Source organism: Myotis daubentonii, chromosome 7 (assembly GCF_963259705.1).
Source record: "Myotis daubentonii chromosome 7, mMyoDau2.1, whole genome shotgun sequence".
Taxonomy (NCBI): Eukaryota; Metazoa; Chordata; class Mammalia; order Chiroptera; family Vespertilionidae; genus Myotis; species Myotis daubentonii.
Window position 1 is genome coordinate 70,622,600 of NC_081846.1, and position 22,406 is coordinate 70,645,005.

The following is a 22,406-nucleotide window of genomic DNA, read 5'->3' on the forward strand; positions in this document are numbered from 1 at the left end:
GGTGGCTCACTCATTCACTGGGGCCCTTTTTTTTTGGTTGACCCATAGTTCATGGAGAATGAGGCTGACAATAATAGCAATGAAAAGGATCGTTACTGTTAATTACGTGTTGGTCATTGGCATGGGTGCTAAAGCAATTTTCCATAGTATCACATTTCATACTCATGCATACCTTCAAGGTAACCATTATTATTATTATTCTCATTTTTGCAAAGGAGAAAATTAAGATTTAAACACCTCAAGAAACATCCAAATTCAAATAGGCATTAAGTATCTTAGCGGGAAGTCAATCCAGGGATGTCTGAACTTAAAACTATGTTTTTTACTATGATACTTAGCATACTCCATAAGCATGTTCCTTCAATCATATTTAATTATCATGTCTCCATTTTACTAAAATAAAATATTAATGACTTCATTGTGCATCTTAGTCATGTAGACATGATTACAAAAACTTAAAAATGAAAAACATTTACAAAGCATCAAGCAAGTACTATAGACATCATATTTCAAATCAAGAATGTGTTTGACATTTATTAAATACTTTGGTTTGGCTCAATGAATAGAGTACATAGAGTGTCTGCCCGAGGAATGAAGAGTCCTGGGTTCAATTCCAGCCAAGGACATGTACCTGGGTTGTAGGCTCGATTATAGGCTTGATTCCCAGCCTTGGTTGGGCGAGTGCAGGAGGCAACCAATCGATGTGTCTCTCTCACATCGATGTTTTTCTCTCTCTGTTTCTCCCTTCCTTTCCACTCTCTCTATAAAAATCAATGGAAAAATATCCTTGGGTGAGGATTAACAAAAAAGAAGCACCTTAAACACAGTAACTCATTTCAGGTACTAGGTCCCTTTTCTCCAATTTAGTTTTATTTTCACATTCTTTTTTAACCTATTTCCAAAAATTAATCTACAAAACCATACTGATCCATAATCCCCCCTGCTGAAGTCCAGCATATTAAAAACTGTCTTTCTATAAAGCTCAGTGTTTGCTCACATTTGTATGTCATGGTTTTGTGTGCTTGCAAGCGGTTTTGCTTTTCACCCACTGTGACTCTTATTCCTTATGTTCTGAGAAAAGAGCTCTTTGCAAGAGTCAACTCTCTTATAAGTATGAAGAGGCTTACCAGGGTACAGCACTTCCCGCTAAAAACGAAAATAGCCTCCCAACTTATTTTTAAGTAACTAAATCACCCGATGCTCACGAATTAAAGATAGAAAAATGTCAGGTTCTGTAAATGAATGTTTACGAAACCTTGACGGGAGAAGAAACTTACCAGTAGAAGATGCAAATTAACAGTCAAGGCATTCATTAGGACGATTTCTTTCTCATTGGCTCCTGCAAAGTAAACGTCATAATTTAAATTTTTCTATTAGTGCTAACGATATTTGGAAAAACATAGTAGGAAGGCTTTACTCGTTCATCTTTAATGTATTTAGAGATAAGGGCATATTTGATATGTCATCAGAAGGAAATGGAACTTTTCCCATGTGGCTCATTTTATCAAACAATATCTGGACTTAGATGCACATAGCTAACTAAAAATTACAGTTTATTTTTGATATAGTAAACAATAACAGCAAAGTAATGCAGCTTTTGTTTTGTTCTGTAAACTAAAAATGATTTATCCTATTATCAGCTAGTTTGTCAAATTCCCACAGAGCACATTTTTGTAGTAAGTGTATTTCCAAAAGAAATCTTCAAAGAAATAAAAGCCAATCACATTTTTAAAGCGGGTTGTTTCTAATGTCAAATTAAAAAGCACCTTCCCTAAAAGGAGGCCACTTTGTCGAACATAATTCACTGTTCTTCCAGTGAAATATGTGATAGCACATGTCAGGGGTCCTCAAACTGCGGCCCGCGGGACACATGCAAATACAAATACTGTATTTGTTCCTGTTTTGTTTTCTTACTTCAAAATAAGATACGTGCAGTGTGCATAGGAATTTGTTCATAGTTTTTTTTTAAAACTATAGTCCGGCCCTCCAACAGTCTGAGGGACAGTGAACTGGCCCCCTGTTTAAAAAGTTTGAGGACCCCTGGCATATGTGATAGACAAAAGAGCTAGAAAGTAAAATATAAGTGTGTAAATAGCTCTGGGGCTTATTCAAACACACTGATATCAGATATATCAGATAATCTATACTAATAAAAGGGTAATATGCTAATTAGGCCGGATAGACTGGACGTCTTCCGGATGTCCTTCATGACAAAGCCAGGGCATGCTGGCCTGTAAACTGCCCGCGACCCCTCGCCCTGGCCGGCCCGCCCCACAGCAGTGACCCCCCACCCCAACCCGGGGCCCCCTTCAGGGCAGGCCAGCTGTCTCCCATCCGTGAACCAGGCCTCTATTCTATATAATAAAAGGGTAATATGCAAATTGACCCTAATGGCAGAACCACCTCTGGACCAGTCACTATGAAGCTCACTGACCACCTTTGGTCCCTTTACCCAGCTGGCAGGCTCTGATCACCCGATGGCCCCCCGCAGAAGGGGCAGGGCTGGTGAGCGGGCAGGAACAGCCTACCTCTCGGTCCCTTCCCCCAGCCTTCAGGCACCTATCACCTGATGGCGACTGGGGAACCAGGGGTGGGTGGGCGTAGGGGGTGAGGCCAGCTGCAGGAAGCTGGGGAAGATGGCCCTGATCACAAGCCATGCCCAGGGACCGTACCCGCACATGAATTTTGTGCACCGGGGCTCTAGTTAATATACAAATGCATTATCTGATGAAAAAAGCATGCGAAACTAAGATATCCACTGCACAATTATAATCCAATCTAAGTGCTACTGTTGAGGGTTGTGGCACTAGAAACAGACCCAGAGACAAGGCATACATTGGATACTTAACTCAGAGCACAATGACGATGATAATACTTTCTCAATTTTTAGTTCTTGTGATGTCTCTCAAAGGCAATCAGACCTGTGTAACAATAATGTCCCTTTACCATCACTGAGAAAAATGGGCTGTGAGCTTTAATGCTTGTGAGGCTGTGCTAAATATTAGGAAAAGAGTATGATACATGCCCTTCATTTTGTACCCAAAGAGAAACTTCTGCTAGAATTCCACTGTAATAGAATGGGCGGTAATTGGAATAATTACTCTAATTAATAGATAGATTCCAGGTTTAGTTTACTTGAGGGAAGTCCACTGGAAGTAATTGTACAATTTAGGATTCTAGATTTCAACATAGACATTAAAAAAAAACACACCTTCCTGTTGCATTTGGCAGATAGATTTCCCCATTTGCTAAGCAAGGTTGCTAAACGAGTGGTGGGTGTATGCCTGGTCATTGTAAGGTGTATAGTGTCTGAAGTCAAGTGGCCCTAGAAACAATCTTATTCTATATTCCATGCATTAATAAAATTTATCTTAAACACACTACATAGATATGAATATGATATGCTTATGTTGTGTACAGTGGCATATATCTTCAATCACATGAAAATATTTTTTCACTATGGCAAGATAAATGATACCAGCTTTATTAATTTGTTTATTTACATGATGGTATAAATTTTTTACTGTTATTTCTAAAACATTATCTAAGATACATAATCTGGTATTATCTTTAACTCCCTGTTAGTTATTTGCATGCATCCTTTCTGAAAACCATTTATTTCATTAAAAAAATATTTTGGCAGGGAGAGTGGAAGGAGGAAAGGAAGGGATAGTAATATAAAGAGACATCAGAATTAACAGAAAGGGATGTATTTGAAAGAACGCACTCTAATGAGAAGAAAGCACACAAAAAAGAAAACACAAAATGAAAAATAGAGATATAAAAGAGTCAGGATGGGGCAGGGGAGAATTTCTATAGAAGCTCAGACATAATTTTTGCTTAATGATTACATTCTGATTAAAATGATTATAGATTCCTGGAAAATTTTAGTCCTCCAAACAAGGCAGTGTTCATTTGAGATCACCTAAAATTTTTCTTGCCTGGGAATGTGATGAACCAGATATGCTGGGCTGAATTCTAGACACACACTGGACATAGTGCTTCCTTCCCTCACATTCAATGAGGTACTAACACTGAATCGATTCTTGGTAAAGAATCCCTCATGACATGAATACTTTGGCACACATGGAAATTATTCTCCTTGGAACGTTTTAAATTCAAGTCAATCAAGTGCTTCACAAAATACTCTCCTCACCTGCTACTAAAGCTAATCAAGGACAGGGTCGGTCTAACACACGTACATGCGTGCACATATATATCTGAAGGTGGTGTTAATATTAAAGTTTCTGAACACTAGTAGAAATGTTTATTCCAAGTGTAACCTAAAGGCACTAAAGAATGAAGTGCTCTTAACATCAAAGGGCCAAAGATTATTAGTGTATTTTAAAAAGAAAAGTCACCTAATGACGTATCTTTTTTAGTTCAAATTGTATTTCTGAAACCACCATTCTAATATACTTAAATGTCATCAGCATTCTGTAAGAAAATAAACCTTTAAAAAAAGAAACTGAAATTTTTCCAGGTTGCTTTTCTTTGTTTCTCTTCTTTTTCCTGAGCTTTTTAAAAAATTAATGTTGCAATTTCAAGAACTACACGTATTGAAGGAAAATCTTTTTAAAAGCTTCCCAAAAGTTTATCAGTCTTTGAAAGATCCTTTACTTTGAAGATCATCTACAACTCACTGCAGTAAATGTCAAGATGTGAATCACTTCACCTGAGATGGGTTTGAGCCAGGGCTCTCATTTGAAAAGTGATTTCCTGCTTATTTATTTATTGAACATAATTTTTTGCTTTACCAGGAAGTGAAACCTAGTTAAATGTAAGCTCTGCCTTCTTATTTCTATGTCTGGCAAGTGAAAGTTTATTGAGCCCTTACTATGTGCCAACATGTCTAAATATGTGACATGTATTATGCAAATCACTTATTCTTCACAATTATCTGATAAGGTTATCTACTTTGAATTTCCATACCTTATCAATGAGGAAAGGAATGTCCAAAGAGATGAACTAACTTTCCTAAAGCCTCACAGATAGGAAATAGTAGACAAAAACTTACTCTCCATACAAAAATAATTAAAATATCTGTTCACGTTTACATTTTGAAGAGATTTCTACATTATTTAAACCCTATAAGTGAAATAGAGGAAGCCCACATTCATCACAGACTTCCCTCTGCATCTTTCTAAGTGTAATTTAATTTCAATTAATTTGCAACATGAGGATGTCAGGCCTCCCAGCTGCTTAATGTTTGATAACACGATTCACGACGGGTCCTGCAACTGCCATATCCTTTTCTGTATATTTTATTAACTAGAAGCTAATATTATTGTGGATCTGGTTGCAAGATTTGCGCTTGGGAGAAGTTTGAGAACTTTCCAGTCTATTTTTCAAATAGCAAATTCCTTTGGCCTCTAGTGGTGGCTTGTGCATGGCTGAGCATTCCAACTCTGTAGAGGGCTTCCAGGGATTATTGCTTTTCTGAGGGTCAACCCCAGAGTTCATAAAGCAAATTGACGTTCACATTACAACAGCTTTATAAGCTGAAATGCTTGTAGCTAGCCCTTTTGGTTTTTATGTACCCAGGGAGAAATAGGCTTAATAATAATACTAATAATATTCTTCAGCAATTCTATCTCTAGCATCTTGATAACATGATATTAATTATAAGAGAAAGTTATCCCATATTTTCAGAGTTGTAGGCTCTCTATAAGATGTTTTAGTAATAGTTTTTCTTCTCATCTGAAATTGATATTCTTTTCTATGTCTATGAATAAATATCATTACTCATTGTCTCTTCCTCCTCTCTATCCACTCTATCAAATTGTACAACATAATAATTTTATTATCCTCCTGTTACTTCTTTTTGAGATATTTTATGATGAAATTAAAGGCTGTTGTTTTAAGAACTGTGAAGAGTCAATCATAAGCCAAAATATACAACTTGCCTGTTTGCTCAGACATACTAAATAGCCTAGCAAGTAGCAAAAGTAAATTTGACTTCTGCTACTCTTTACTGTAGTTACCACACAGTTGTTTTAAATATTTTCTTATTTAAATACCTCTGCTTCCAAAGAGGATTCCAGGTTTCTAGTATTACAGTGTGAGGAAAATTGATAAAAAGTAGATATATAGTACAATACATGAAGATAAAAAACAAATCAGAAGCCATGAAATGTTTTTGTTACTTCAAACTTTACCAAATATTCTCAGAACTTTCTAGTAACCGAGGCATAGGACTTTCTAGTAACCTGCATAGGATTTGCAACAAGGTAAACACACAACAAATAAGATAAACACACACAAATACCTTCCAAAGAATGTGTTTCTACTAAAGCAAGCATGTCAAACTCAAAGACTAACACGGGCCAAATAAACAAGTTTTTTAAGTTTATGTGGGCCGCAAGAAAACAAAGCTTCAATTTTCATAGAAACGTAGGTTTGGTTTATTTCAATAGAGACATGCTGAATACAAAGGGCTGAAATAAATGAATAATTGTTAACATAAAATAATTAAGCATTCTAATAAAAATTAATATTTTTCTTGAACATTAACTTACCAGGCTCTGAATAACTGCACAAATTAATAAGTATAATGCAAATAAACCTAACTTCCTTGTTCTCCAAAAGTGAAATATTTCCTGTTGCACACACCAAACAAGTCAGTCCAAGACTAATGACGAGGCAATCGACTGCTAGAATATTTGCTACTAGTATTAGTGGAGAGAAATAGTGCGCCTGAGCACAAGGCATGTAAGGGAAATGAATGCAACATGATTATAGCACTCAGTCATTAGAGAAAGGAATTGAATGCAACACGATTATAGTACTCAGTCATTAGCAAATGTTGTAGTTCGTTATTAATAACTAGAGACTGGGTGCACAAAATTCTTGCATGGGTAGGGTCCCTAAGCCTAGCTCTGTTGGGAAATCAGTGGGGCAATTGGGGGGCCCCCACTGGCACCTGCCTTGGCCAGCCTGACGCCACCCGTTTGCCAGTCCTGCCCCCTGCCGCCACCACTGGTTGCCTCCCTCTGCAGGGCGACTGGCGGAGCAATTGGGGGGGCCCCTGATGGCACACAACTTGGCTTATCTGGGGCTGGCTGGCTGAGGGCAGCTACTGTGTTGAGCATCTTCCCCCTGGTGGTCAGTGTGTCATAGCAACTGGTCGTTCCACCGGTCATTCTCCTGTTCGGTTGATTTGCATATTGGGCTTTTATTATATAGGTTTATTTGTAACGGGATATTGTAAAAATTAAGTTATGAAATTTTTATTAAAACATTTCTTACATACCATTATATTGTCTGGGCTGCAAAAATATTCATTGTGAGCTACATGCATCCTTCGGGCCACGAGTTTGACATGGTTGTACTAAAGCAAATAAAGTGAACTAATTCATTTTCAACTTGACTTAAACCCCTTTGTCTAACATATCTATAATAATAAAAGCATAATGTGCAAACCAACCGAATGAATGAAGAGCAGAATGACTGTCTGAATGACCTTCCTGGATTACCATGCTATGGCACACACTGGTGCCAGGCCAGCCAAGGTGGGTGCTATGCGATTGGTCAGGGGGCCACACCATTGCCTCACAATCATCCCGCAGAGGGAGGCCCAGGCCACCCGGCGGTGGCACTGCGGTGGGTGTGTGGGGCCTCCCCTACAGGGTGATAGATCTGGGGGCCCCATGATTGATCGAGCCATGGAGGGAGGCCCAGGCCACTGGCCAGCAATGCTGTAGAGGGTGTGTGGGGCTCGCCAGCAATCACCCTGCAGAGGGAGGCTCAGGCCAGCCAAGTGATTGTACCCCATGGCTGTCACCCACAGAGGGAGGCAACCGGTGGCTGGGGAGGGTGGGCAATGCCACACAGATGGTAAGCAGTGGCAGTGGCAGGGGCTGGGCCAGCTGCCAGCAGTGGGAAGGACAGCCCCAATAGTCCCTGATTGGTCGCCAGGCCTGGGGACCCTACCTAAGGGGTCCTGGATTGTGAGAGGGCACAGGCAGGGCTGAGAGACACCCTCACCCCCATGCACAAATTTGATGCACCAGGCCTCTAGTACAATTACAAAAGTAAAGAAATTTTGGTTGTAACAGTTACTAAAATTTAAAAGGAAATACCAAGCTTTTAAAATGTTGTTTATAATTATGCTTTTGCAAACACTGTCCATTTTTATTCCTCAGGTCAACAACAACAAAAACACGAACAAAACAAGCAATAAAATAATAATTAAAATAAAGATTACCTTCATTCAATGACAATATTTCAAATGAAATATGACACAAACAAAAATTAAGAGTTTGATCAATATATATGGCATTTCAAAGAGAAGCAAAACATCCTCGGGTTAGAGTTAATAAATACTTTTTAAAAGATTAAATATGAGGAAACCAAGAAGTTGGCATAGGTAAATGCCTGAAATTGCTGCCTCACACAACCACTTCAAAAATACAACTAAAAGACAAAACGGACATCATCCAGAACCACAGGAAGGCTGGCTGAGTGGAAATTCTGCAACCAGAAGGAAAGAGAAAAGCACACTGAGACTCAGAGGAGGTGCTGAAGTAAAGTGCAGAGGTACAGAGGCACACGCAAAAAGGGCTGGCAACTGAGGACACAGTTGTCTTTTTCAATAGGGAGGGAAACACAAGCTCCTGACTGCTCTGAACTCCAGTTTTGGGTGAGTCTCTGGGGAACCAGACTCATACGGGGAGAAACTGGACTGTCTGGCATCAGGCGGAACTGGAGGGTGGCTTTCTCTCAGAGGTACTTGCAGTGATTACCTAGGGACACTGAGACCCCGGGTCTCTAAGGGCAGGGCTGAGGATCAGCCATAACTGTTTGCTCCGCCCTGTTGATTCCCTGAGACCCTGCCCCACCCAAGCTGTGCGTAGAGACTTTTGCATATGAATGGCCTGGCCCTTTGCAACCTAAAATTAACTAACAAACTGCAGCTGGGTCAGAGAGACACAGAACATCCAAAAGAAGGCCCAAGGCCCCACAGAAGCTTGCACTGCTTCACAGCTGGGCCTCATCTGGGCACCTCCAAACCCCAAACAAAAAAGAGGAATCTGCAGATCTCTCAGTAGCTCCAGCTGGGTAGCCTCAGGAAGAGTTTAATTAGGACCTCCTTAGAGATCCAAGAGCCAGTGTACCCAGTGGTTAGAGTGGGATCATCAAGATTACAACTCCTCAGATTCATAAGGGACACACTCAGGGGGCAAACTCAGTGAGCACCAAAGCACCACTGAAACAAGTCTTGCCCCAGAAGGTTGTCTCCAGCACAGAAGTTCTCCCACCATAGACACAGCTGAATCTCACAGCCAATTGGCCTGGAGGTCAATTGCTCCCAGTGATACCTACAACAATCAAGGCTTAACTACAACAAGACTGTGCACAAAGCCCACAAAGGGGTGCACCAAGAGTGTCCACCTCAGGTAATTGGGGAGGCTGAGCCACTGGGCCCTATAGGACACCTAGCACACAAAGCCACTCTATCAACATAGGGAAGCAGCCAACATGTGGAGACAAAGAAACAGGTCACAAATGACAGAAATGGAGGCAAGAAAACTACTGGATATAGAGTTCAAAACCACACTTATAAGGTTTTTCAAGAATTTTCTAGGAACTGCCGATAAATTTAGTGAGACCCTCAAGAAATCTAGTGAGACCCTCGAGGTTATGAAAAAGGACCAACTAGAAATTAAGCATACACTCACTGAAATAAAGAATATTATACACACTCCCAACAGCAGACTAGAGGATTGCAAGGATCAAGTCAAAGATTTGAAATATGAAGAAGCAAAAAACACCCAACCGGAAAAGCAAAAAGAAAAAAGAATCCAAAAATATGAAGATAGTGTAAGGAGTCTCTGGGACAACTTCAAGCATACCAACATCCAAATTATGGGGGTGCCAGAAGAAGAGAGAGTGCAAGATATTGAAAGCCTATTTGAAGAAATAATGACAGAAAACTTCCCCTACCTGGTCAAAGAAATAGACTTATAAGTCCAGGAAGTGCAGAGAACCCCAAACAAGAGGAATCCAAAGAGGACCACACCAAGACACATCATAATTAACATGCCAAGGGCAAAAGACAAAGAGAGAATCTTAAAAGCATCAAGAGAAAAACAGTTACCTACAAGGGAGTACCCATATGACTATCAGCTGATTTCTCAACAGAAACTATGCAGGCCAAAAGGGAGTGGCAAGAAATATTCAAAGTGATGAATAGCAAGAACCTACAACCAAGATTACTTTATCCAGCAAAGCTATCATTCAGAATTGAAGGTCAGATAAAGAGCTTCACAGATAGGAAAAAGCTAAAGGAGTTCATCACCACCAAACCAGTATTATATGAAGTGCTGAAAGGTATTCTTTAAGAAGCGGAAGAAGAAGAAAAAGGTAAATATACAAATTATGAACAACAAATACACATCTATCAACAAGTGAATCTGAAAATCAAGTGAATCAAAAATCTGATGAACAGAATAAACTGGTGAATATAACAGAATCAGGGGCATAGAAAGGGTTTGGACTGACAATTCTCAGGGAGAAAGGGGTGGGGGGGGGTTCGGGAAGAGACTGGACAAAAATCGTACACCTATGGATGAAGATAGTGGGGGGGGGGCGGGTGAGGGCAGAGGGTGGGGTGGGAACCAGGTAGAGGGGAGCTATGGGGGGAAAAGAGAGGAACACCTGTAATAATCTGAACAATGACGATTTAATTTAAAAAAATATTAAATAAGTTCAGTCTCTTAACCCTTCTAAACAATTTTTTTTTTCATTTTCCTTAAAAATGATAATGAGATGTGGCTGTTTAGAAATTTCAGAGATTGTTGTGAGGTATGTTCATTTACTGGTTCAAGAACAACAAAAACAAAACATGGGCATTTAATAAGCAGCAACAGAGCTATACATTTTTAAGTGCTCAATGGAAATCTTTTTGCAAGGCTTATTGGCTTTATAAAGAAATCTCACTAAGTAATATCACCTTACCACTTTCCTGGACTAGATAAAAACATCCTAACTCCTCTTTAGAGAATGATAAATATTGAGCACAAAAATAATAAGATTAGAATGAAATTTATATTCTGAAAGCACACCTAGGAAAGAAAATAAGAAAAAAAAAATAGCCACACCTAGAGAAAACATATATTCCCAGGTCAAATTAATCCAGAGGCTATTTTTGTTTTTTAATTTGCATGTTAGACATTTTTCTGAATATACTAGTAAGTGCCTTCTAAAACAATGAACAAAAATGAAAGTATCATTGAAAAACTACTTAAAACATCTTTAAGCACAATTCAGGATTGTGCTTGGGAGGTAGTTTCCTACATTAGAATACACAATCCTCTAAATGAGTGGTTCTCAACTGGTAGGTCACGACCCCTTTGGGGGTCGAACAACCCTTTCACAGGGGTCACCTAAGACCATCGGAAAACACATATATAATTACATATCGTTTTTGTGATTAATCACTATGCTTTAATTATGTTCAATTTGTAACAATGAAATTGGGGGTCACCACAACATGAGGAACTGTACTAAAGGGTCGCAGCATTAGGAAAGTTGAGAACCACTGCCTAAATAATGCTGACAGCTGATCAAGTGCTGTGTTCCCAAGAACTCAACTGACCTACCTGGCTGATAAAAATCCGGGCTTCAGTCCCAGCCCCAGGCATCCAAGGCTGTGAAGATTCACCTGGGGCTTCCTGGAACAGTCCTGGCTTCACACCCTACATGTCTGCCTGACTCCATGGCTGCTGCCAAAAATACTGCCCTTCTAGAAGGCTTTCTACTTGCTCCTTTTTCAGCAATGGCTATATTTCTGGTTTGTACTTATTTCAATTTTATTTTTTAATGTTACTGTGGTAGACTGATGGGCCAGGTACAGAAAGAAGGTCACTAGGGTGGAAAGCCCAGGTGCCCAATAACAAGCAATCAGTTGTAGGGGGGACCTTGCCCCCAGGGTGACTTTTCCTCCCCTAGCCTATGGCTGCTTAAGAGGTTTGGACCCCCTGACATTTCCTCCCTAGAGATAACACCTAGGCCTCAGTTGTATTTCAGCTCCAGGCTGAGGAAAGCAGCAAAACCAGGCAAGAGACCCCAGGGCTGACCTCAGAACCAGCTGCATCGAATAATGACTCCCTGCCCTGGTGCTGACCAATCAATCAGTAGAGTCCTAGACCCTGAAAAGACACACCTGGAATGGTGCTGTATATTCTATTGAGATCATCCCCTGAAACTCCTCTAAAATCTCTACTCTTAAACCCCTACAGCGGTTCTCAACCTTCTGGCCCTTTAAATGCAGTTCCTTATGTTGTGACCCAACCATAAATTATTTTCGTTGCTACTTCTTAACTGTAATGTTGCTACTGTTATGAATCGTAATGTAAATATCTGATATGCAGGATGGTCTTAGGTGACCCCTGTGAAAGGGTCATTCAACCGCCAAAGGGGTCGCGACCCACAGGTTGAGAACCGCTGCCTTAGGAGGCAGGACTAGATCTCTCCCTACTGGGAGCACCCCGGTGTCTTTTCCTTCTCTCTTCATCACTTTCAAGCTCCAAGAGCCCTACCTTTGCCGCTATAACTTATTTTCTAAGGCCATTTTTTCTATGAATTACTTCTACCTCTGTATTTTTCCAAATAAATGTTCTTGGCTCTGAATTCTTTCCGAGCCAGAACCCAGGTACTGAGGCTGCTGAGCCCAAGTCCAATCTGAGCCTCCCAGTCCAACACCTGGTGCGATCTCACTTCTGGCAACAAAACCAGAGCCGGACTTGGTTCTTGCGCTGTGAGAAAATATATATTTTTTTATTTTGCTTAATCCACCCAGCTTTCCCCACTCTAATTCCATTTTTGCCCCACCTCAAGTTGATTTTATCTTCTAATTATTGGCCAAGATACAACTGGGGTGAAACAGATATTTGTATACTTGCCTATAAGAGAGTGTAGGTTTAAAAAACCTTTTGAAAGTTGAGGTTTTCCTAAATCCTCCATATATTTCAAAATAACACCATTCAAATTGCTTACATTTTATTTTTTGTTTAATACATTAAATTTCATATAAAATCTCAGGCAATACTGAATATTGAACCCAGTTAAATAACTATTTTTCAAATATATTTACCATTTGAAACTATCTTGAATACCACTAACACAACACATAACTCACTTTAGGAAACACATTATAGACCCAAAAAACAGCATAAACAATATTATTTTCAACAATACTCAGTCTAATGTTAAACAAATCACCATTGATTAAATTAAAAGGAGCCCAAAACTGATTGGTGTTTTAGGCCTTAGCATATTAAGGTTAGTGTTTATTTTACCATATAATGAAATCTTAGAGATTTCATTTAAGTTGATCTTTATAAAATTTGTTTAATTATAAATTAATGCAGTGCATGTGTTTTTCACTGGGGAGTAAATATTAGTTTTAATATATACAAGAAAAAATAATAACTTTTTATTTCTGTACCAAATAACCTAGTTATGTTCTCTATAGCAATCAATTCTCAATTATGCTTGCTCTTTATCGTTATGAATTAAGATGGAAAATCAGGATGTTCTTTAATAAGATGATGTCTTTATAATCTGTTTATAATTAAATAATGAGGTCTTTATAAATCTTTTGGAAAACAATTATTTTGTACTTACCGACAATGTCAGTCATAAGACCTGCAATAGTTTCATCTCCTGTGATCCACGGTCGTTTCCCTGTGTCATGGCCATAGGCTCCCCTGAAATTAAAACGGGCATAAACATTCTTAGCTTGTGTGTGTGTGTGTGTGTGTGTGTGTGTGTGTGTGTGTGATGTTTCAAACATCAGCATTAGCAATGGAGCAGTTCTAAATGAGTTTTGTAATATTCTAATAATTATATGAAGTCATGCTTTCTAAAACCAAAGTAATACTTGAGAACTCTGTTTTTTAACTTACTTAAAAATTTCTTTGATTTACTTTTTCTAGGGGGTGGGGGATAGAAGAAAATGCCCATAGACTATTTCATTACTTTTTTTAAAATCTAAGATAGTTTTTTGAGAATTTTAGCACTATTTGAATACTCTACTTGTATACCTATAGCATATGCAGTATCTTTACTAAAACCTACCTACTTTTTGAAGCTAAAGACTAAAATTATTATAAAAGCCAATTATAAAATGTAGCTATAATCTATAAATTAAATGGAAGTGTATAAGGTATAACTATACTCAAGTTTCAAGAATGAAACTTGGCAATAATCAAAGCCAATATTACATCTTGACCTATTTCTAGAAATGTATTCTATCATATTTCAACTTAATTTCATCATTCCAGTAAGTCTCTCTGTAGGTATAATGCACAAACAAAAACATACAAAAGAGAACTTCAACTCTCAAAAAGTTTTCATCAAATGAGGGAGGCAAATAAATACATGTGGAAAAATATAGAAGAAATTAAAACAAAGGGTCAAGGTTGGGAAGGGGAGTGGAGGAGGGGTGGGGGTGGTGTTCCAAACTTGTATTTCCTAATTCAATTGCTCTTAATTTTTATAAATTCACAAACTATGTAAACTTGGGAAAAAGAATAACCATGTGGTTTTTTGTATAGTGTAGACTATGAATGAAATTCCGTAAGCTGGCAGTGGTCATTGGGTAAGCCTGTTCTCATAGGTGAAGGGTAGCAGAATATGCTTCCCCCAAATATCTCTGTGGTATATTATCTTGAGTTGTAGGCACCAGAAAAACATCAATTGCAGGGAGACGCCGTCTCTAAACTTTCCTATCTGCCTAAAGATAAATCCCCCCAAAGAGGAGAATTTACATTAGAAAAGAAGATTTAGAAAAGTCTTCTTCCATAAATTTCCATATATTCCCTCTTTCTGAATTTCATCAACCAGGGAAGACTGACTCTTGTCACAGAAGAGATTAAACATCAAAACCACACCCAGACAAACTTTGTTGCAAACTTCTTACCTCCCATCTATTATTCACAGACTCATTCATCTTTCCTCAAAATCATTTATTATCCCTCTCCCCTTTCCATATTAAGATGGGATTTAAGCCTGAATTCTAAGTCACCTTGGGGAGTTATTCATTTTCCACTGGGTATCTCAGATTCTGATGATAAATACATGTAAAAAATTTGTTTGTTTTTATCTTGTTAATCTGTCTTCCCTCGAGAACAGTGGACAAACTGAAGAAGAGGAATCCTGTTTTTTAACTTTTTCGAATTTTCATGGTGTGAGTACCCCCAAGGTACTCGTAGCTGACTTCACGGTTTTAACAAAAATCCTGAAAATTTAACAATGGGCTTTTATCACCTGGTCTGAGCCAGTTCTAGGTCACTGCTAGTTAAGAGACTATATTTTTAGAAGCTTATCGGTCTTAATTTCCTATCTTTGTGAAAGTAGATGGATGATAATATATATCTTAAAGGATTGCCATGAAAAATAAATAAAAATAATGAGCAAAAAAGACTGGTACACAGTAGCCCTTTTCTAAGTCTTCTTTTCTAATGTAAATCTAATGCTAAAACTCCTTTCACAGGGCATGTGGTGTACAACACAATTTTAAAACTAATATTTCAATTACTGTATTAACTGAGATGAAGGAAGAGGACTTCCTTTGGAAATAAACATAAACTATAAGATCTAAGGAGGAAGAGAAGGGCAATTGTTAGTTATTATTATTCATATTATTATTAGATAGCCTGCAGCTTGGCTCCACTGACTCCCAATATAAATGCTAAAGACAAAAATCATTATCATTAAATGGTAGTTAAAGGCAGATACTTGGATCCTTTTTTATTTTAATCACACAGAGCTCCATGGCCTTCGCTGATAGCACCATACATCTTATTACATTTAGGTAGTAAAATTCTATGTTCTGCCTCAGAGAATTTATAACTCAGAATATTATGCCACCTACTTCTCACTCCGGTAGACACTGTGGTAGGGGTAATAATCTTTAAGGATATGTTTCTCCCTGCAATGCTTTTGGCATTTCCGTCCCTTTAAAATATCACACATAGAGTCTGCTTCTTCATTTTGTCAGGCCACTAGCCTGGGGTAGTAAAAGTGTACTTAGAAAGTGTTACCCAAATAAACTCAAAGCAAAGTGGTCTGTCATTAGGAAGAATTGATGTAGATTACAGTGCACTTATAAACATTCTATTAAAGTTAAGAAAAATATTATATTGCTCTCATTCAAAACTGTTTAAAATAGTTGCAGCATAGTTGCAATCTTCATTTACAAATGCTGGAAAGAAAGAGAGAATGGGAGAGAATTTACCAGTGTAGAAGGCAGTTAGACAGGCATGAGCAGATTAGGAACAATGGGCCAGGTACTGAAGTCACCTGGTGGAAAGACCTGGGTAGCTAGCAAGGGGCAAAGGTAGGCTGGAACCTTGCGCCTAGGGTGACCTTTCTTCCCTAAGCATAGCACATTGCTGCTGGACCTGCAGTGTAGACCCCCTGTAACAGGGTAGTAAGAAGCTAGGAAAACTCCTAAGCAAGAGGAATAGGGAAGCTGACACAAGAAAATGAAACAAGGCCAAACAGTTTGGGCAGCTTGCAGCCAGTTTGCAGCAAAACCTTATCTTGACAACAAATGGCTAATACCTCTCCTCACTAACCAAAGATTGAAGGAAAAGAGGGGGAGTTTTAACGCCTTGTATCCCTAACCAGAGAATACATAGCATAAATCACCCTGCAACTGCCAAGGCAAGAGGCGGGTGGGGCGGGGCGGGGGGGGGGGGGGCAAGAAGGGAGAGTTTATCTCACCCACTAAACAAAGAAGTCAGCCATTTGGGGAAGTTTAAACAGAGAAGCCAGCAGTCTCAGAGCTTGTCAAGATCAATTCACCGAACACTTCTCATAAATTCTGAGAAGCCATAAACAAAGTAAAAGGGAGACTTTGAGATCTAGTCTGTACCAAGATATCCAGCAGAGGAATTTAAAAACCTATGGACAGAAAAATATAAAAAGCCAAACCTCTACCAGGCAGCGCTTCTCAAACTAGTTGGGAAGTCTGTCTGTGCTTCATAAACCAGACATATTCTGATATATTTGCTTGCTTTTCTTCTTTAATAAATTTACTTGCTTTATTTCAGTAATAAATTTGCTTTGCTACAATGCCACCCTCAGGGGGTCACTCGTTTTGAATTCTTTCTCATCAGCATGACAAGAACAGGGTATAGCCCTTTCCCTTCCCTTCGCCTCCAGGGGCTGTCCAAACACCCTTTTCTGGTGTTTCAGGTGCCTACAGCACCCTGACCTTTCATATTGCTGGTCATTCAGTTTGGATCCTCCCCTGACATTTCCTCCCCTGGCATGAATGGGGTATTCTGTGAGATGTACATGAAGCAATATTTGCTCATGAAATTAGATTTCAGTATATAAAATATAATTAGGATCTTAATAGATATGTAGATCCTCTTTGAAATAGGACTATGCTTTAGTTATCCTGCAAAATGAAAATTGGCCCTGCTTTGAAAAGCTCTCCCTTGAATAAATATGAATTTGCAGTCTTCATATCACAAATCTTTGTTCCCCTGTGACCCAATTGCTGATCTCTAACACTGAAATCAGGAAATCTTTGTAACATGTTACACTATGTACTCTCTTATTCATACTGAAGGCTGGCAGATTACACCACACTAACATTTTCCTCTTTGGCATGGGATTCCTTTGAGCTGAAGGCACTTGAAAAACAGCAAGTGCTTGGAGAGGCCGTCTCTGAACTCCCCTTAACTGCCTGAAAACAGATCTTCCAAAAGAAACTCAACTGCCATAAATCCCCTCCCAGGAGTTTCATCAACAGGGAAAATGGGCTCTTGTCACAGGACAGAGAGTAGAAGTCAACACCGCACCCAGAAAAACGGTCACAAACTATCACACCTCCCATCTATTCTTCCAAGGGCTCATTTTTCTTTTCTAAAAATTATTTACTCTCCCCAATGTGGCCTATATCTTCCCACTTTCCCCCCGTTGAGATAATATATAAATTCTCTAATTGCATCGCTTTTTTATTGATTTAAAAAAAAATAGAGTGAGCGAGTGAGAGAGGTGGATTTGTTGTCCCACTTACTTATGCATTCATTGGCTGATTCTTTCATGTGCTCTGACTGGGGATCAAACCCACACCTGGGTATATTGGGACAATGCTCCAACCAACTCTGGCCAGGGCTGCATCGCTTTTTGGGGTTGTGCATGAAAAAACCTGACAAGCTCAGGGGAGGCCTGCATGGTGCTCTTACAAACTCAAAGGCCCAAAGTAATTATATCAGCATGTCTGAAGTTGAAATTTCCTAACTAAAAGCTAGTCACAGCAGTTAGTCATGTCCTAAGCCCGTATCTTTCTGGACAAAGGCCCATCTTTAAGGAAGCTTATCTACTGTCTTTTTTGCATCTGTGATAACATACCTTTAGAATGTCAGAGTAACCCCCAGTTTTCTTCAGACCCCTCAGGACACAATCTCCCACCAGGGTACAAGACCAAGAAACCCCTCATTATTATCTTGTTCTCCATATACCATCTCAGGGTCCTGTAAATGTTAATTGTTAACTACCCTATACCTGCAAATATAAAAGGAAAGGATGTCTATCCATTATACTTTTTATCTAGTCTTAGAGATTTCCCCACTTTGCTTTCTCCTGCCTCCCTAGTCTACCGCCAATAAATTTCATGTAACCCTTTTACACATCCTCCTTTAATTTTAATGCATAAATGAAGGTGCAAAACTGCCATTCGCTAGACCATTTTCTCAATCCTTTGAGATTTTGCTTCCCAGCAACTGTTGCCAATTTGGCTCAAATAAACTCATAAAAATTCTCTACAGGTTTGATCCTGGCTGGGTGGCTCGGATGGTTGGAGCCTTGTCCCGTACACCCAAAGGTTGTGGGTTCAATTCATACAAAAAGCAACCGATTGTTGGTTCCCTTCTAGCTGAACTTTACCACTATGATTATTATCCCCTACTATTCTCCTTTAAATAATCTAGGCCATTAGTAAATATTTAATATGAAATGTTCTAAAAATTCTTTAAGCTTATTGCCTATCCATTTTAGCAGACCAACAGGGTCCAAGCATATTGATCTTATTGGTTCTTACTGTTATAAGTCCATTTTGCTGATAATAATTATATATCAAATCACCCTAAATGTTTTCTATTTTGGAATCCTATATAATAAAAGGCTAATATGCAAATTGACCAAACAGCAGGACAACGGGTCACTATGATGTGCACTGACCACCAGGGGGCAGATGCTCAATGTAGGAGCTGCCCCCTGGTGGTCAGTGTGCTCCTACAGAGGGGGTGCTGCTCAGCCAGAAGCCGGGGCTCACAGCTGGCATGTCAGCATTAAGGATGTCTAATTGATGGCTCCTGAACTGAGAGAAGGCACTCCCCCACAGGTTTAGGGACTCATCCCCCACCCCCGTGCATGAATTTCATGCACTGTGGGGGGGGGGAAGGTGTCCCTCAGCCCGGCCTGCACCCTCTCCAATATGGGACCCCTCGAGGGATGTCCAACTGCTAAACTGGCAGTCAGACATCCTTCTCACAATCTGGGACTGCTGGCTCCTAACCGCTCGCCTGCCTACCTGCCTGATCGCCTCTAACTGCATTCCCTTGCTGGCCTGATCACCCCCTAACTGCCTCTGCCTCAGCCCCTGCCACTGTGGCTTTGTCTGGAAGGAAGTCAGACGTCCAGAAGATGTCTGGTCACCTGGTCTAATTAGCATATTACCCTTTTATTAGTCTAGATTGTCACTTCACAAAACAAATGCATTCTCCAAAGTAAATGTTATTAATCTAATTTAGAAATTGCAAAGTTGAAAATGATATTGGGAAATAACAATAATAAGAATTAAAAAAACAAAACAAAAGGTAAGTAGTTTATTTTCAGTTTTGTCTTGAATGTCTGGAAGTTTTAGAAGAAATCAGCTGGATCCTGAAATATTTCAAGGATGCTTCTATTCTTGACCTTTCCTTAGCATAAGAATCAAAGACAGTACCATATAAATTATAAGATCAGGCTACATTATGACCAGTGATGGTTTATTCTGTAGTTAGGTAGGTAGTATGTCTGTAATAGGCCATAAAGGATGAAGTCATGGAAAGTGACGACCATGAGCCAAATGGTATTTCCTACCTTACAGGTCATGGATGTCCAGTCAAAGACTTGATCTCATTATCCCAGAGCAGTATTTCAGTGAAAGCACTCTCATTTTTATGTTACCATTAAGATTATAAATTGTTAATATTATTTTTTCCTGTTAAGCAACTTCAATGGACAACAACCCACTGGAGTGGTGTGAAGATTACTTTAAACCAAAGCATGTGAACAAACAGTAGTCAAATAAAGAAACAATATCTAGGCTTAAGCAGAGCCTCCCAAATATGCAGCTGCCAATGAACCCCTCACAGAGAGGGTGGCACTGTCCAGGGCGGGGGTGCAAATTCAGTTCCCATCAATCTCCCTCTTGAGGAGCTCCCAGCTAGGAAGGGCACTGCACATTATCATCAGGAGGAAGAGGCCTGTGGAGCCTTCCCTACTTTCCCACGAAGCCCCAAAGCTACGTCCTTTTGCTCATCTGGTATATAAGTTGCACTCCTGGCTGCTCAGGGAATCACTCTTTGGACAGTGCTTCTGCGAGCACGTGAAATACACTCTTCTCCAGTTAATCTGGAGGCTGTTCACTAGTCAAGAGGCCCCCAATGAAAAGCTTTGCTCCCAACAGAACCTCAGCATGGGATTTTAAACTAAATATTTAGGAGCAAAGAAATAATGAACACTTTTGAGATTGAAGTTGGGGAGTGGGGTAGGAGGACACAGGAGTGCAATCCTGCACGTCAAACACTACCCAACAGACATCTGTGGGCAGGCAGACCCATGGTGTTCACGTGGCCACCTCCACTTAAAGCACAAATACCTAAATAAAGCAAAGACAAAACAAAACAAACTATCTACCTAATCTTTTCCTCAGAAGAAATATTTTTTTTAATTTAGTTTGAATTGCTTGAAGCATTAAAATGTACCTCCTTTCTGAATCATCTAATGAAAATTAGATAAGAGGTTTTAAGGTTATGTAATATTCTATTGTCATGGGGTAAAATGTATAGTTAAAAGGTAACAATAGAAGGGTAAGTATTATGCAGAGACACTTTCCTGAAATATAACTTCAAAGTCTTGAAAATAACCAACCAGTCCCTTAATGAAGTATGATAATCATGAGGATATGAATAGGATAGCAAGACAGCATTTTTAAAAATGCCTTGAGGATAAAAATGCACAGCCTAGCTGATTGACTATCCAAGAGGCAAGGACATCCTCTGAAGTTCAAATTCATTCAATTTAATTCTCTGCTCTCTTTTACATTAAAGCCAAAAATGAATATTAATCATTTTTATTAACTCTGACCCTCATTTTTAAAATACTAAAACCTGCTAATGCAAAATGCTTCTAAATGTAGTGATATGTATTTTCCAATGTGTACATAAAGGTTATGCAGATAAAGTTATAAGATACTTAATAAATTATATAAACCTTACAATTTTTTTGCAATAAGTTGTGAATTTATATTTCTAACCACTAAAATTAAGAACTTTGCAGTGTTCTCCAAAAGTTGTGGAAGTGATCATTTGCACACTCAGTGTAAACTAACTTAACAGGACAGATACTACTCCCAATGTGAAAGACTAAAGACATAGAGAATAAAGGAAATGGAGCAGACATTCTGAGTTTCTATAAGAGCCAAATGTCTTGCCTTTCGAGTTCTTACATGGCTTGGTTTCATCCTCCTGAATTGTTTGTTTCTAACCTTCAAGCTTGGCTCCCTCTTCATAACTACTTTTTTAGAGTCTAAAAATCAGAAAATGTTTTAGAAATATTTCTACTAATTTTTAATATTTTAAATATGTAAAGAACTTTAAATAATATAAAATTTTTAAATAGTTAAAAACATTTTGAAGACATTTCTAGTTTCAGCTTTATCGGTAGTTACCGGGTGTTAGGATCACCAAAGGAGGAATGCACAAGGCCGACAGGGGTAAAGAAATGAATTTATTAGGTCATCTGGGAAACCAGATGGGGTGAGCCCCCAAATGGCACCAGCACCTAGGCACAGGGAGTCAGAGATTTTAAAGATTCTAGGCGGGCTTTTTCTGGGCAGAGAATTCTCTGGGTGGGTCTGGAGGAGAAAAATAATGGTCTTAGCAAGTGGAATGCGGTCTAAGTGAAAGGGAATGTCAGTTGTGAAGTAGTCTAAAGGCAGTTCCCGGAGTGGGAGGGGTATCAATTCAATTATTTGGATTCAGTTGTTCGATCAGCCCTAACACGGGGGAACGATGAGAAGTGGATAAGGTAAGGGATTTATAATATCGCTGAGAATATGGAACTGATGAAAATAGATATCCTTAAACTGCCTATTAATGCAATGGATTTTCAGGAGG

The 22,406-nt window shown here is 39.1% G+C and overlaps 1 protein-coding gene across 1 annotated transcript in view; it reads right to left on the reverse strand.

Moving 5' to 3' along the window:
• KYNU (kynureninase) overlaps window positions 1-22,406 on the reverse strand; it is a 109,580-nt gene that overhangs the window by 62,407 nt on the left and 24,767 nt on the right. The window contains exons 4-5 of the mRNA XM_059704561.1: window positions 13,630-13,712; window positions 1,278-1,339 (exon numbers count right to left, since the gene is read on the reverse strand). Of these exons, the coding sequence (XP_059560544.1) occupies window positions 1,278-1,339; window positions 13,630-13,712 (145 nt within the window). The remainder of the gene's footprint in view (window positions 1-1,277; window positions 1,340-13,629; window positions 13,713-22,406) is intronic.